Here is a 17246-nt window from a genome sequence, read left to right as displayed (position 1 = left end):
AAAATTGGGGCAAAAATAGGGGGAATAAATTGGGGAAAATGCTGGGAAACAGGGAAAATATTGGTAATTACAATGAGGGGGGAAATTGAGCAAACAAGAAAAACATTGGGCAAAAAATAAGAAAAAATTGTGTTAAAAAAGTGGGAAAATTGGTGCAAACATTGGGGGAAACATTTTAAATGGGGAGGTTTACTTGATCATTTATTTTAGCGGAAACAACCAACTTCACTCCCTTTAATGCTTTCCCTGGACCAAAAATAAAACATTTTTTTTCCTTTTTTCGGAATTATCAATGATATTTTTAAGGTGAACTATCAGAGCCAGCCATGTATTGTCTATCAGATTATGTCTCTCCTAAGACATGAATCAGATATTTACTGATTCTGCTACATAGTACTTAAATAGACCTTGTATTTTCACCCAGTACTTTTATTATTTTAACTGTAATAATTATTGTGATAACTACTTTGTACTTCTACTTGAAAATTAAATGAAAGTTATGTTGATGTAAAACTCTTACTTGAGTAAATGTTTTGGCGACGCTACCCACCTCTGCACAAAAACCGATATGACTTTGAGAGTTCTGTGCGAGTGCCGTTTGCGTTGGACTGCATCACGGAGTTCAAGTGGAGTGCAGGTGGTGGCCTCGAGCCATAGGAGCAGTGCTCTGGTTTTCAAAGGGAGGAGTGACAGCAGACGCTTTACCGCCGTGCGCTCAATTTATGTGTCTGTGACCGAGAGCTGACAGTCTGCAGAGTTACGGAGGGAGAGGGGTATAGAGTTTACCGCTATAGTACAGACGAGTCCATGAGGGGAGTGTCCCACTGTTCATACAGCCTGGAGAGCCTAAACCTGATAACCTGCTACCATGAAGTAAGCACTGGTACCGGAGTGCGCACAGAGCTTCCTGAGCAATTGAACATTTCAAAGTAACATTCTCGATACTTTTATCTTGATCATGAGCAAAAGACAATCAAATTACAATCAACTGGAACGACATAAATACTCCTTTGCACTGATTTACTTTTAAAAAACAACAAAAATAGAAAACAAATTTAAATACAAAGTTCAATTTTAGTTTCGGTGCAGAATATTGAATTTTTTTTCCCCTTTCATTGCGTCATTCTCTTCAGATTGCTCCTCTCCCTTGTTGCAACAGGGCTTGACATTATCTCCTTTGCTCACTGGTCACTGTGGCTAGTCTTCAAATGTTACAATGTTAAAAGAGTTCTCAACCAAAGCAGAAATCTACCAGTGTTTGGCTAGTTGGCTATTGTTAATGCCAAGCCCAGACACTTGTTTTATCCTCCAAATAAAACAAATAGTATCTCACCAACAAAACATGCACAATTTAATCCATTTCTTTCACTATGTGCACCCGTCATTGAGTCCCTCGTATCTACATTCTCCTCCTAGATGCAGTCTTCTTACTTACAATCATTTACATAAACAATAACCTCCACCACCATTACTATTCCCTTTGTGTTTTTGACAAGGAAGGAGGGACAGAGCCCGCCTTATGTGCCATATCTCTGTTGCTTTTCTTTCTTGCCCCTTGCCTTTTTTTCCAGAGAGGGGTACAGTTCATGAAAGATAGAAAACAAATACAAAGAAAAGCAGTCAATGTGTGGATGATAAAGTTTCCCGTGGTTGTAGAAAGGACTTCTGCTACCCCCCAGGTGAGGGCTGTTTGGACATCGGTAGAGTTCACCAGTCAAAGTTTATCCAGTGACTCTTTCAGCCGCCCTACCTTTTTGAGTATTCTTCGTTCCTTTAACAGCAGTGGTGTCCCCTAACATATATGTACATCACTGTGTACCACGGCTGGCACTGGTTACATGTTGCGGTGGGGGTATCGTGAGTGCGCAGTGGACAGCGGTGAGGGGGGTCATTGCTGGGGCAGTTCCGGCGGCTGTTTCTTGGTTTTCAGAGTGTCTATGAGAGACTGCACGCCGCGCTTCACACTGGTGGTCACCCGACGCGTCACCGAGTCTGAGGTGGGGGAGGTGGAGGAGCCGGCTCTCTGAGTGGGGGGCCGCGCCACCAGACACTTCTGATATCGCAGCTGAAAGGCATAGACAAGTGTAAGACAGGGTTTAGACACATTGATCATGCACAGTAGGGCTGCACAGTAAATCTTTTTTGGGGGGTTTAGTCTTTGTTGAGTTTTGATTTTAACACAGTTTGACAGCATTTGTATCTATTGCAACATACTGCAATAATGTCATTATCATAGTAATATTCCTTAAAGGGACTATACGGAGTTTAAAAATTATGTATTTTCCTCCCCCTACATGTTCCAGCAATGTTCTAAGGTGTAGAATGAGCCCGGACCTGTTCACCACAACTGTCTCTAAAATCCTGCACTGTCACTCAAAATGTTGTTACTTCGGTCCGAAGTGCTGTCATGCACGAGCTTAATATAGAAGGTGCAGTTACAAATATGACCTGAGGTGGCAGTAGTGAGTATAAAATGGCCTACTTGCATCTAGCCCCTTTAATATCCAAAGCAGAATAAAGTTTTTCCTCATATATTACAACCTTTCACTCCCCATGAACATATCTGTCACCAGTTCTTCTGTGTTCCCTCCCTCCCATTGCATTTGGTAAACCACTTCTGATCAATTACATTTCACAAGAGCTACACCTTTGGAGATGCTTTGAGCCCGTCACACACTTGAAAGCGTTTTTATGTTTCATTATCTATCCTGCTTCTAATGCATAAACGTTGAGGAGAAAACATGCTCCTCCTGCCTTGTCCCACCTTTGAACCTCCCACCTTCTATCCTTTGCAAAGTAAGTAGACAATCTTACTCCTACTGGGCCTATGCCTACTGTTACTTGCCATCCTCCCGATCAAGGGTTAGGGTTATGATTAGGGTTAGGAGCTGTCACACTTATAGGCTGTAAGCTCTCCTGTCAATACGCTTTGAAATTTGGATATGCATAATTGCCAACTCAACTCTAAACAGGCAGATTACAGGTTAAATGGGCTCACCACACATGCGGCCTGCACAGCCTCTGACACACAGCCTGCGTTGGGGTCACACCAGAACACGTGGCACTGGAAGTGCTGGTTCCCCGTGTCCATGATGAAGGCAAATGTGTGGATGTCCCGCCCCACTCCCATAAAGGACAGGAACCGCACCCGGCACTCCACCAGCGCCTCCTCCTCTTCCTCCTGAAACAACATGTAACAACAAACATGTTCATCTGTGACATAAACACATTATTGAACTGAAGATGCTGAACACCAAAGCCTACACTCCCACATTATAATAAAACGGTCAGGCCTGATTTGTCTTATTGAAGGGTTTCAGTCATGATTTGTTACTGTAATGAAACCCATGGATATTATATGTTACAGCTGCATTCTTTTGGGTCCTGGTGAGGATCCCAATACTAAAGGAGGATTTTGCTTGCAAACAAATGATGGACACAAAAAGCCTTCCTCGTATTTGGTAGCTTTTTGATAGACTTTTCCCACCATAGACTTTATTTATCATAGTTTGGTAGAAATTTGAATGTTAAAAAAGCTGCACCGCCTGACAATAGATCAATAAAACGAGTCCAATGGTCCTTGCCTTTTCCTTCATGACCGCCAGAGTGGTGTCTGCAATGCTCAGTACGACAGGCGTCCATTCCTCTTTGCCAGTAGAGGTCATGAGGCAGTCTATGGCCCCGTTTATAATGTCCATCCCTGTGGGCAGAGACAGAGTTACATTAATGTGGGTCAACAGTGGGTTGAAGAAGTATTCGTATTATGCTGAAGTCTGGTAATGAACATGAGTCTGCAGTGGGTAAATGTGGTCTGAATTGTGTATTTTAGTTTGGCATTTTTCATCATTACCACAGAATTTTGAACTAATTATTGTGGAGTAATCAGTGGAGATTTCTTTTTTCCACTAATGGAAAATGATTTATGTATCAGACTGCAGCATAACAATATAAAAACTATTGAAAGTCTGTACAAACTCTATTACAAAGTGTTATTTGATTATACTTAATACTTATTTTACCTATGGGACGAATCACTGACGTCACACCCAAATACATCACATGAAACTTCTGGACCAGCTCAGTCTTTGGCATCGGGAACTCTAAAGAGAAACAGAAACAAATGCATAAAGACGGGTTTGGGACAAATCTAAATACAGACAGAAAAGCCCATACATAATAATTGGCCCAAACCAGAACACTAAACAAACACTCATGAATATTTTAAAACTCCATATCGCCACCGACATGATTAAACGAGGCTAAAGTCGCGCACAAACCGGAGCTGTGAAGGCGTTCAAATAATAGACTGTCAATGGAAAAACTCTCTGGAGAAATGGCTGCCATTAATGAGACTGAAATAACAACATTCTCAGTGATAATATGCATGGAATGTATTTCAATGGGATGGGAACAAATTAATATAAAAAAACAGGGCTTTTCAGGACGTTAGTCACATTGATTGCTGATATCTCACTTTACAATGTGTAAATGGTTCTAAACTGGTAATTTGGTGAAACAAAATGGCACCAGCTCATAATTATAGAAAACTAGATACTAGGGCTCAATATATCTCCAAATTAACTACTTTAAAGCAGTACTAAGTAACTCATGCCCCTAGAGGCCATAAGCGCCACTGCAGGTGTCGTAGCATGTTGTGTTTTTTTACTCATTAATGGTCTGTGAGAGTAATTAATAATAATAATAATGCATCAGTTTTATATAGCGCTTTTCTGGACACTCAAAGACGCTTTACATTGCATTATTCATTCACTCCATACCCGGTGGTGGTAAGCTACTATTGTAGCCACAGCTGCCCTGGGGTAGACTGACGGAAGCGAGGCAACCAGCCTGCGCCATCGGCCCCTCCGACCACCACCGACCACTCACTCACTACATTCGCCAGGCTTCCTGGTGTTACTAAACGGTCTCCCATCCAAGTACCGACCAGGCCCTTCCCTGCTTAGCTTCCAAGGTCTGACGGGATTGGGCATCGCAAGGGCGATATGACCACAGTAAATACTACGCTGACAGAAAAGACAAAGGGAAAGAGGGATATTGTTCATCCAATTACACTCTTTTTTTTTCACTCAAACTTGTAAATACTGTTGAAGTGTCGCTAGCCCGCAGTTAGCTTTGCCCGTTAGCCTGCTAGCTTCTTCTTCATGATTCCATCAGTGTGTATTGGGGCCTCCGACCCGGTGGCGAATGTATTTTTCGCGGATGCCATACCTCCAGAGGGACTACGAAAAGGATTTATTAAGGTAAACAAGTTACTTAGTACTGCTTTAAACAGACATCTTATGAGGTGTGGCATATCAAACTGGCTGTTTCTGTGTCTCCATTTCTGAATAATCTTAAATTTACTGAGCTTATAGTGATCACTATTATTGTACATTGGGCTACAGTAATGGCTTTTTACTCAATTAATAAACTCATCATTTTACTGTCAGAAAAGGGAAGGGATTTCACGCCGCCGCAAAGAGCACAACTGTCCCCATCTGAAATTAATTGAATGATAATCGTCTTGAATGTGCCCTCGCTGTGGGATGAAGCTGAAAGTCAGCAAATTTCAGAAATAAAGCAGCAATCCAAGCATGGGATGGGGCAGTTGAGGCACTTAGGCTGTATACCAGATTATACTGCACCCAAAAACAGCAGTGACAAATGCAATGTATGTGAATGAATGTCTTATTATACAGTAAAACTTTAGCTATCTAACTGAGCCAGATGAATTGTGCATATTACCAACTTTCCAATCATACAGTCCTTGCTAAATTGAGCACAGATTTCACAAATCTCCTTTTATCTTATATGCCATATATATAACGCTTTTTATGCGCTTTTCAATGCGCAAATGAGCTGCCATGACTTTAAGTAATTTCCCTTTGTCCTCGGATCAATGGAGTCTGTGTCTAAACCGCGGTGCACTGAAGATGTCACCACTTTGATCCTGGGGGTGGGATGTGGGGCATTTTAAGCACTTGTGGACCTTACCTCAAAGAAACACTAATTGGATTTTAATGAGCTTGCCCATTGTAAGCGAATAGCCGATATACTGTGGGTCTTTTATATTCTCATGCTTTCTCTTGTGCTCAGCAGATACTACATGCACTAGTTGAACTCACGGCGATGAAGAATAGTCCCTGTATCTTTTCTCTTCCCACCTATAATTACCTGGGACCAAGAGGAACGAAATCACTGGACGAGATTTGCTCCGCAGTCAGCATTGTCCATGAGCAGCACAAGCAAAAACAACTCTGCTATCTTTTCTGTTAACAGCGAGTAGCTTTCGAGCCCCTGAGATGTTTTTAAGGAAAACATACATGCTTTTAAACAGGTATAAGCAATGTAATGTGAGACGGCAGGCCACAGCGGGCAGAGATGGCATGAAGCTGACAAATCCAATTCCCACGCGAGGGACTGCACAGAACGAGATCCAGAGAAAGAAAGTGTGTTTAGCGAGTTGTACCTTGTAGTGGTACGTCTGAGCCGGTCTGGGAGGAGCTGCCTGCTGCAGCTTTGGCACTTTTCCTTTCAGCCATAATCTAGATAAACACAAAATATACACAAGTTAGGAAAAGCAGAGAAACAATAACATGTAGGAAAAGTTTCAGGGAAGTTCATGTGTCTTTGATTTTTATTCCACCGCAATGTGAAAAGACATAACATTTGTATGGTTCAATGGCTCGCAGTTTTCTTTGAGCCGAGATTTGAATTATATAACAGAGTATGTGCGCCTAGCATCTCGTATCTTACTTTTAAAGGAATAGGCCACCGTTTTTGCATACTGAGATATGTTCTTACCTTAGCTTAGACGAGTTGATGTGTACCTATCTGTCTTTACGCACGCGCTCAGTCATGCAAAAACATTAACCCTTTAATGTTGCTCCCTACACACTTTTTTTGTATTTTCTAAGCATTTCTTATTTTTTTATAGACCTCTGAGTTACCTGCCTTAAACGAGTCCAGCCAGACCTGATCTAAACCTGGTCGAAACCAATCGAAACCTCCTCTAAATCAGTAAAAAAAAAGCTCTAAACCTGTCAAAACCAGTATAAGCCAGTCCAAACCTGGTCTAAACTGCTCCAAACCAGGTCTAACCAGTCTAAAACTGCTCTAAACCGGTCTGATATTGGAATCGGAATGATATTGCTGAACATGACAAGGTCCAAATTGTCAGCACAGGTTTCAGATCATAATTACATTTCTCTCATCATATTGCTCAGAGGATATTTGAGTTGCTGTCTAACTTGTATATCATGGGGCACTAAAAGACCACGGTGACATATAGAGCTAGTGGTTAAGTTTGCGCTCCTGCATTGACTGTCGTACATTGATACACTTTTCCTTTGTAACGGTCTGAGTCTCATTGCTGACACACATAATCCGTCTGGTCGGTGTAGGTCTAGTGCAGCAGTGAGCGTGGCCTCTGCTCTCAGCTCCAGACACTTGATTAATCGTAGTGTCATTAATCAAAGGCAGTGGTGAGTCTGCAGCGCGAGCGGCTCACAGGGGAACATGCAAAAGGAGCCATGCACCAAGGCTGCTGGAACCGGACTGAAGGAGTGCAGCTGCAAAACTGAGGTCACCGGGTTTATCTGCTGCAGTGGCGGCGAATTGTAACCTTCCACTAAAGTGACTTCGACAGGGCTTTTAACCATTATGACAGAGGTGAGATGAGCTCTGCAAATACGTACTAATGCTTCAATATACTGTACAAGTGCATCAAGCAGGTATAGTTTAAACACGCTTTCAACCTTTCATGCCACATCCAAATAAAAACTAAGGTTGAGCCTACTGTAGTGCATTAAGTCTGCAACAGGGCTGTCCAAACTTCCTGGCTGCATATTGAAGCACATTTAATCCAAGCCCCACACCATTATTTAGGCTTGGAACAATATAGGGCTGGGCGATAAATCAAATTAATTCAATTAATTAATGCTTTTAAAAACAGACGATTTGGAAAATGGCAAATCGTAAAATCAAGTCCGCCGCTCCATGTCCCCCCACATGCGGCGTGCGGCCAATTTAGCAGCGTTTTAGACGCTCCGTAGTGAAATGACACCAGCGGAGAAGCAGCGACTTTCTGACGATCTGCTGCTTCACAAAGGCCGCGTGTTGTGTTTTAAGAGGACGTGGTGGAGTTTTCTTCCACTGAAACAGAGTTTCCCACTTTCCTCCGGTCTGCTCCTGTGCCTTTCTCTCACTCTGCTCTGAGCGGACCATTTAACTCTGCCCCTTTCCCTTGAGTCTCCATGGAGATGGTTGTCAATCACAGCAGAGGCATGAAGACGATAAACACTTTTGAAAACTCCAAGGCTTATTAAGAGGTTTTACTTCTGAGAGCAGACAAGGAGCATCTAAAACAGAAATATCAGTTTTTAAACAAAGGGTTATGTTATCTTAATGGGCCTAATTGTAGGCTACATTATGAAATATTAATGAGCAGGACTCTGAGCAGTTTTCTTCAAAGATCAGGAGACTTTTTAAAGTTTATTTCAAATAAAATGTATTAAAATCTTAATCGTCCAAACTGAGTAAAAAAATCGAGATTTTATTTTTTGGCCATATCGCCCAGCACTAGAACAATAATGCCAGCTCTTTCGATAGTTTTGAGGTTACAATCTTGTGTAATTAAGAAAATTTCAACAACAACTCTCTAATTCAACAGGGAGAACAAATTGCTGAGGGCCACACTTTGGGCACACCTGACACTTCCTTATAAAGTTCTTATTCATTTTTATACATTCACACTATATTTTTACATGCATGAAGTTTTAACCTATTAACATTCAAAAACAATCCATAAAACAAATCAACACAATTTAACCCGCGGCATATTCCTGGTCTAAACCAACCAGCTGAGAACCACTGTTAAACTATTACTGTGTAGAGAAAGTAAAATCAATCTTAGAAGTTGTTACTGTCTGAAGTACCTCCAACAATTACACTCTTTTTTTCTTACTCCCATAAAAAAACACTATTGCTTATGTTAGTTTCACTCAAATATTTGTCTGGCAGTTTCTAGAAGACAAATTCAGCATATGAGGGCAATAATATAAAACAGACGTTGATTTCCATTTATTTACAAGAGTGGGAACAGAGAACTAGAGCTGTAAATATGCCAGAGTTAGCTCAGAGCGAGTTTCCATCCCATGGGGCAAATGGGGTAAGGTGGCTCTAAGCACAATGAAGAGCGCTGCAAGATTTATGTGTGCAGCATTGTGCATTTTCCCTCAAATAAATCTATGCTCAAACAATGACAAATAAAGAAAAAAAACCTCCCCTGATGATGATAGAAATGGTTTGTATCAGTAAATAGGTCAAAGTCTTGCTCAGGTGGATTCTCCAAGGTCAGCTCTGGCTTGCAGTGGTTTTGTCTTAAGTGCCTTCTGTGCTGCACTTCAACAAACTGCGTCTCGGAGGGTTCAACTTTGTCTCGCGTAAAATACAGTGCTCCTATAACCCAGATCTTATCGCCCCACTGTAAATGGCTCAACGACCTGAATCCACCCTCTTTCCTTTTCAGCTGATAAGATCCATACACTTCACTGATCACGGAACACACTCTGACAATGCGGCGCACTTTGAAGCAATCCATTAAAGTTGAATAAAGCAAAAGCAAGACTTATCAATAACACTATTAAGGGCACAAGTCGCAAACCCGGACTTTTAACTATAATTTCCTTTCAGTGAAGCTGCAAAATCCTGATTACCTCATGCAAGATACTTTGACTACAAAACATTCTACCTAATATCTCACTTGGGCTGGGTGTCTTATTCCTATTTCTACACCACATTCCAAATTATTATGCAAATGTAATTTTTCTCGCTCTTCTTTTTGTGTCATAGAAGAAAGTGGTCAGTCAGAAACTCCACATATTTTTCAGAAGTCATTTCACACCTTCAGGGATCCTAAAGGGGCCGACCAGCTCTCTCCCCATGATTCTGGCCTAAAACATGACTCCGCCCCCTCTTTACTGACGTCACAGCCTTGTTGGGACAACCATCCACTACTCCATCCATCTGACCATCCAAGGTTACATGGAACAAGACTGTTTGAAAATGAGTCTTCATGTATTTCTGAGCCACTGCAGCCGTTTCTGTTCATGAACATTCAATAAACAGTTTAGGGGAGGCCAGATTGACGGTTTATGCACAACTGCAAGACTCTGGAGGGTCCTACACCTTCATGTTCAGGAGACTCCAGAGGCACCAGCAGCTTCAAATACCTGTCTGCTGCTTTGTAGCAGCTGTTCTATTAATCTGATGTATTTGTCTGGCAGAAACCGTCCTTATTGTGCCTTTATCTGCACAAACCTGTGTGTGCTCTGAATCAGCCACAAATCTCTTATCAGTACAATGATTACGCTTAATCGTTCATGAGACCAAGGCATTCAACTATGTCATGCTTTTCATCAGCAGAGAGAACCTTTTTCTTTCCCATATTGCTTGAAAATGATGGTCTGCTGAATAATGTGGAACGTCCTTCCTTAACTGGGCTTACCTGACAACTAATCATCAGTTTCATTGAAAACGTTTTTTTTTTTACCTTTTTGACACTGAAATACAATTTGCATAATTATTTGGAACACGCTGTACTTGTACCTTGGAGCAGATTTCGTGGAGACTGGTGGCGATGGCAGCGGCCGGCGTATCACATCTGAACACGTGGCACTTCAGCACCCGCGTGTTCTTGTCCCGCGCCACGTAGGCAAAGTCCCTGAAACCAACGCAAAAACAACATCAATACTGTACTTTGTCAGTTAGAGAAAAGTATGTGCATGTGAGATGACTTGGGAATAACGCGGATAGGCCATTACTAAACCTAATGTGTTTGTAAGTGAGTGTTTGCTTGGTGATATTGTTATTTGTTCCAGCTCAAAGCGCTTCCTCATCTCATATATAGTGGTTATGGCGATGTACGAGACTCTTCATTTAATTTTATTACACCTAGAGCTGCCACCAAGTGCGTTCACAGCAAATTGAGTTTACCTGCGGCCTCACATTCAGTAGTTTAGGCATGATTGCAGGATGAACTACGGTGTGTAGTAAGTATGCGCTTGTGTACTCTCAAGTTGTTTGTAAGAACTTTTAAGCTTCTGGAAAGGTGAGACTGTGGAGTGAAATGAGAGGGAGGGGAAAGGCAAGCTCATGTGGGAAATCTACACCAAATTCCTGCCCGCTATTATCGCATTTAGATCACGTATGGGCAAACCTTTCGATGCACGGGCCAAATTGGGTTTTTGAACTTGCCAGGGGGGCCGGGCTGGTCATGGTTTGGGCCAGTTATTCTCAAATAGACTGTCAACGGCTGAGCCAAGTGTGTCCAAAGGGCTGCATGTTTAACCTCTTAACCCCCATCTGAACAGGGCACATTTTGTCCAGTTTGGCTTTACCCAAATCTAAAAGGTTCTTGAAGAACAAGCATCTAAATAGCGACAAAAATGAGACGTAGATGATGAAATTGCAACAGAAAATGGACCCAAATTCGACTAAAAATGTACAAGAAAGCAACAGAAACGCAACAAAAACATGGACAAAAATGTGACAAAAAATGCAACAAAAATTTACAAAAAATTTACAAAAAATTTACAAAAAATTTACAAAAAATTTACAAAAAATTTACAAAATGCAACTAAAAATTTACAAAAATGCAACAAAAAAACCTGACAACAATGTGACAAAAAATGTAACAAAAAATTGACAAAAATTTGGCAAAAAATATGAGGAAAATGCAACAAAAAAAGTGACAAAAATGCGTCAAATAAGTGACAAAAGATTTGGGTAAAGCGGAACTGGAGAAAAAGCGCTCGGTTAAGGTGGGGGCTACACGGTGTTGGGGGGCCATAGATCAATTAATTATTGAAGTTATAATCATATAAAATTAAACTTTGAGTAATATGACTATCTCAATGGGTGCCTTCCCAGCAAGAAGCATTTGGCTACTGGGTCGCACTTTGGGAAGCTCTGGCCTAAACACATACAAAAAATGTTTCATCTTTATATGAGTGGAAATTTTGGTGTTCACCCTTTTAGCCGTTTGGGGTTGGCCATGTTTGCAGCCTCAGTTGTCTAGATTTGCTACAGGGCTTTTACTACAACTCCCACTACTATAACTCTGATTTTATTTTTGCATGCTCATAATGACGGTATTCACTATGAGCTGGCATCACTGACCTTCAACTACTCCTATCTTTCTAGAAATCCACTCAAAATGCACATTAATGTAGTATCATCTCGTTGGTTTGACTCTACCTCTGTAGCCAGTAAGATAAGATGCACAAACAGACAAATCCAGATCAAGGCCTGAGTGCAGCGGAGGGTTTAAACACCTCATGTTCAGCCCAACAATTTCACACACAAACAGAAGCATTGCGTTCATCTCAACTGGCTCTCTGTGTTCACGGACACATTACGCGCCTGTCTCCTCTGCCTAATTGTGCGCTCACTTTTCGGGTCGATAATGCTCCCCGGCTGTGACCGAGAAGGAGAAATGGCGGTGCGGGTGGATATTAGTGAGGGGTATGCAGCATCCAGCTCTTTGCTCAGGGACATTTAAGCCCTGTGTCACTGGAGCAGCGTGAGTGGCCTTGGCGAACGCAACACAAACGACTGTTTTATGGCTCTCGCTGTGGGATCAAAATGCCATAAAACAGCATGCAACTCTTAGTGCGAAATAGCCAGTGGTCAGTAATGATTTAACACCTGCGATTTGGGCATTCGGAGGTACAATGTTGCAGTGAAGAGCAAGCACAACTCGAGGGAAAACACGGGGGACAGACGTGGAGAGATTTGACAGGGAAAGTAAAGTGGAAACAGTTACCTTTCTCTGGATCCGTGAAAGGGGTGAGGAAAAAGGACAGACAGATTTGGTTAGTAGCAAAAAGAGACACTTTTACAAAGACGCCATTTATATGAAGAAACACAAAGTTACAGCAGAAATCGGTTCATTATCTGAAATACTTTTGTGAGAAAGTGGACATTTTGCTAAAATAAGTTTTCTAGTGTGATGCAATTATTGTGCGTTTAGAAAATGTGCTTCATATGAATGTTTCCCATCTCCTGGTGGTTCTTAGATGCTTGTTACGGCTGTATTTTCCTTTTATGCAGCACTCTGAACCAGTGGAGACTATAATATAGTCGAGGGTACGCACTTCATTTTCATTCTACAACATTAATCTAGAAATAAGTAGCATTTTCTTGAAATAAGCCCATTTGCCCCTGATTTGAGTAACAAAAGAATAGAAAAACGTTATTGTCTACCATGCACAATGATGGCAGAAATTTGCCATTGGCTCGCTCACACATACACAATTCATTTGCCCAGCAAACATAATAAAAATGCGTAATGATGCAGTCAATTTTAAAATCACTTCACAACAGCAGTAGATTCACCTCATCAATAGAAAATAAATGGAAAAGACTGAGCAACAATAGGAGTTACTACTTATTCAGCTCCCTGACGGCACAAGGCTCAAAATAATTCCTGTACACATTTTTCTTGGCTCAAGGAAGTCTGTAAATAGAGGGACATTGGCATCTATGATGTTATAACTGAGACGATGCACTGCTTTACTATGATGCAACTAATTTCCAGAAATATATCCATGGGACTAACACTGAAATGAAGAAAAGAAATGTCTTTATTGACTTGAAATGTGAAGTGCTTTGGGTGTGACTTGTGTCATATGAAAAGCGCTATACAAATAAGATTCCCTTTTCCTTGAAATAATATGTTGTTGATGCTTTTTCTTAATTGAAGTTTAAACTGATGAGCTGATTTCTTAAAAATAGTGACTGAAACCAAAGGCTAATTTATCTATTTAAAGGAGCTAGATGCAAGTTGGCCATTTTATACTCAATACTGCCACCTCAGGTCATAAGTGTAACTGCACCTTCTATATAAAGCTCGTGCATGACGGCAATTTCGGACCCAAAGTAACACTTTTTTGAGTGACAGTGCAGGATTTTAGAGTCAGTTGTGGTGAATAGATCTGAGCTCATTCTACACATTAGGACGTTGCTTGAACATGTAGGGGGAGGAAAATAAATAGTTTTAACATTTTTAAACTCCACATAGTCCCTTTAAAGGAAATTATACACTTTATTTCTAGATAACTTTTTGCAGTATGTACAGAGTGTGTCATCATGACAAATAATAATGTAGAATTGACACTCATTTGGCCTCCGTTACCATGCGGTGACATCACCTGCATACCCTCTGTATCTTGCTATACAAATAAACTTTAACCTTGAAGACGTTATCTATGAATGACAAAATAGGCTAAACCCCGACTATGACTATGTAAGGGAATTTTCCATTTCCTGCGCAGTCAAACCAAGGCCACCTCCAGTCGTCCTCCCTCAGCTGTTGACATTTCTTTGTAGATAACTCTATCTACGAACTGTGTGAGGTCGTGCACTGGAGGCCAGACTTGAATGGTCAAACTACCACAATATGTTCAGAGTTCATGGCTCTGGGTCATGCACTGACAAAAAGAAAAATACAGCCAGAGACATCGAGACTCACTTTTTACAACTGCAACTTTCCACAACACAAATGAAACACAAATGACAAACACGCATGGTCTCTTTCCTCTCTTTCTTCTTATCACATTTGGCCATATTTGAAACTCTGTTGTAAAATAAAGGGCAGATTTTTAAACATATTCATTAATGTTAACATTTGAGCAGAGATTGAAATAAACTGCTTAAGTAATATTAAAGCAGAACTAGGTAACTCATGCCCCTAGAGGCCATAAGCGCCACTGCAGGTGTCGTAGCATATTGTGTTTTTTTTCTCATTAATTGTCCGTGAGAGTAAATACTACACTGACAGAAAAGACAAAGGGAGAGAGGGATATTGTACATCCAATTACACAGTGGAAATATTTTTTTTCACTCAAACTTGGCTGTAAATACTGCTAAAGTGGCGCTAGCCCACAGTTAGCTTTGCCCGTTTGCCTGTTATCTTCTTCTTCGTGATTCCATTTGTTTGTATTGCGCCTCCAACCCGGAGCAGGGAAAGTTGCAAGTGTGGTTTTCTGGCCAGACACCCAGGGGAGATGAAAGACCCCTCAATCATACCATTAACACTTGTATTACCCCCCAAAACACTGGATGTAACGAGCTGTTCCGATGGGATGGCTGCAGTTGGTCAGGACTAGGCTCAGCAACACTAAAGAATGAGATCAGCTGACAGCCTGAACATCCACAGCGACCATATTTCTTCTTCCCTGATGACATGTACATATTCCAAGATGACAATGCCAGGGTTCATCGGGCTCAGATTGTGAAAGAGTGGTTCAGGGAGCGTGAGACATCATTTTTACACATGGATTGGCCGCCACAGAGTCCAGATCTTAACCCCATTGAGAACCATTGGGATGTGCTGGAGAAGGCTGTTTGTTTTGGTCAGGCAGTGTGGTAAGACCCCATGGAGACAGGACGTTTTGTTGTTTGCAGAGGATAGTGTACTAATTCTTTTTGTGCAGCCTTCGAATAGAATCTAGAAATCCAGATATGAAACTAAACGCAACAAAATACAGAAAAACTTATTTCACAACCACATCCATGTGCAATTCTCAAAATGACGCAGCACATCATCTCTGTTTGAACATGGTACCAAACACATATGAACACCGAGTCCCCCTTCTCTGTCACGGCTGCTCCTCCAAATCTCTCAGCTCCGTCTCTTTGCTTTAGTCTTTAATCTCCGGCGCTCACCTCCTCTGACGCGCGACAGGAGCAGCCCCCGAAAAGAACAAAGTCTGATTCACATCAACATTGTAGCACATCTCTCCCATTTAGTTCAAACTACAAAGGCAACACGGGTATCAAAAGGGCTAATTTCAACAACGCCTGGCTTTGATTTACTGATGAACTCTTTAGCATAAGGCAGGTTGGCATGTGTTGTGACAGAGCGCGCTGTAGCAGCAGGTGTTCTGTTTTTTGTTTTTTTTACAATAAATCTAGAGAGAGCAGAGAAACTTCACTCACTGGTCGCCCACACAGACACTTTGACGTACATTGGATTCCTGGAGTCTTGAGCGCAACTGTCTGAAACTGCAGTAGATAGACAGGCTTCACCTCAGCGTTCAAATTTGTGTTTTCAAATTTTCTGTTCTTTATTTCAAGTGCCACAGCGTACTACCTGAAATTCACTGGGGAAGAATGGGATCTAGGTGCCGAAATATCATCAAAAGTCCAAAAGCTGTGCAGTGTGACTCCACACGGCTCTTTTGCTACGTCTTTTTGCAGTCTTTTCACAAACATGAAATGATATTATAGTGATTGTCAACTAGTGGTTACATTTTTGGATGCTCAAGCTTCCTTTTACAATCCAAACACGCATGTAGGGATCAAATAGGGCCGCACAATTATCAAATGTGATTAAATCCACGGTCAACCTCAATTATCTTCACTACAAAAACTAAATATTAAGCGTAACAAGGTTATTTTGTTTATTGAAATCATAATCAGCTTTATAACTGGCATTTTAACTGGCAGAGGTGGTTACCATGGCTACGCACTTTGCTCTCTAATTATTCAAAAACTACTTTAACAAACGCTGAATTATGAATATAGTTTTCTTCTAAATAAAGATACAAAGACATGGAGAGGAGAAAAGTGGTTCAACAGCCCATAAATACATAAATAACGGAGAATGCTAACTTGATGCTACATGTTAGCATCGGGCTAATGCTAACGGTTAGCTAGCGCTAGCTACGACTGCCGTTTTTTCACTTCTACTGAACAATCTGCTGTGAGAAAATATCCATATGGGCTCGATTTACACTTGACTTTATTTATGTGTGATAAATAAATTCATATTCCACCAGAAAATGGCAAAAAACTGTTTTCCCCCTCAGCGAAGCCACGCCCCCTTCTATGACGAGATGCCGTCTGTATCTACGTAACTGGTTTGGCTCTGTGATTTTATGATAATTTTGGTAATTTTACTTAACTTTATATCAGTTTATTATTATATTAAGGATTTTTCTCACAAGTCATTTTCAGTTACCCCTATCAGTTTCATTCAGCCCTTTGACCGCTGGGGGATTGAAAATGACCACCTGTAATCACATGTCTTGTTCATTTGTGATTCCAGAGCTTCATATAAAAGCCACAAAACCTTCTCGAGTGGTCTCGTCATTGCAGCCTGAGTCAAACTTCAAGGGGTTGCACAAGCATGGGTTTAAATGACTTGAATTGAGAATATTAATCTTGTTCATATTAAGCGG

The 17246-nt window shown here is 41.2% G+C and overlaps 1 protein-coding gene across 1 annotated transcript in view; it reads right to left on the bottom strand.

Annotated features, from left to right (window-relative positions):
* Positions 1-261: 261 nt before the first annotated feature.
* The window catches only part of apbb2a (amyloid beta (A4) precursor protein-binding, family B, member 2a), a 47659-nt gene continuing 30674 nt past the window's right edge, over positions 262-17246 (bottom strand). The window contains exons 9-14 of the mRNA XM_079557427.1: positions 10609-10723; positions 6470-6545; positions 4020-4100; positions 3585-3700; positions 2999-3181; positions 262-2065 (exon numbers count right to left, since the gene is read on the bottom strand). Of these exons, the coding sequence (XP_079413553.1) occupies positions 1889-2065; positions 2999-3181; positions 3585-3700; positions 4020-4100; positions 6470-6545; positions 10609-10723 (748 nt within the window). The 3' untranslated portion in view covers positions 262-1888. The remainder of the gene's footprint in view (positions 2066-2998; positions 3182-3584; positions 3701-4019; positions 4101-6469; positions 6546-10608; positions 10724-17246) is intronic.

Source organism: Gobius niger (assembly GCF_951799975.1).
Source record: "Gobius niger genome assembly, chromosome: 5".
Classification (NCBI taxonomy): domain Eukaryota; kingdom Metazoa; phylum Chordata; class Actinopteri; order Gobiiformes; family Gobiidae; genus Gobius; species Gobius niger.
This window is presented reverse-complemented; position numbering and strand designations above follow the sequence as displayed.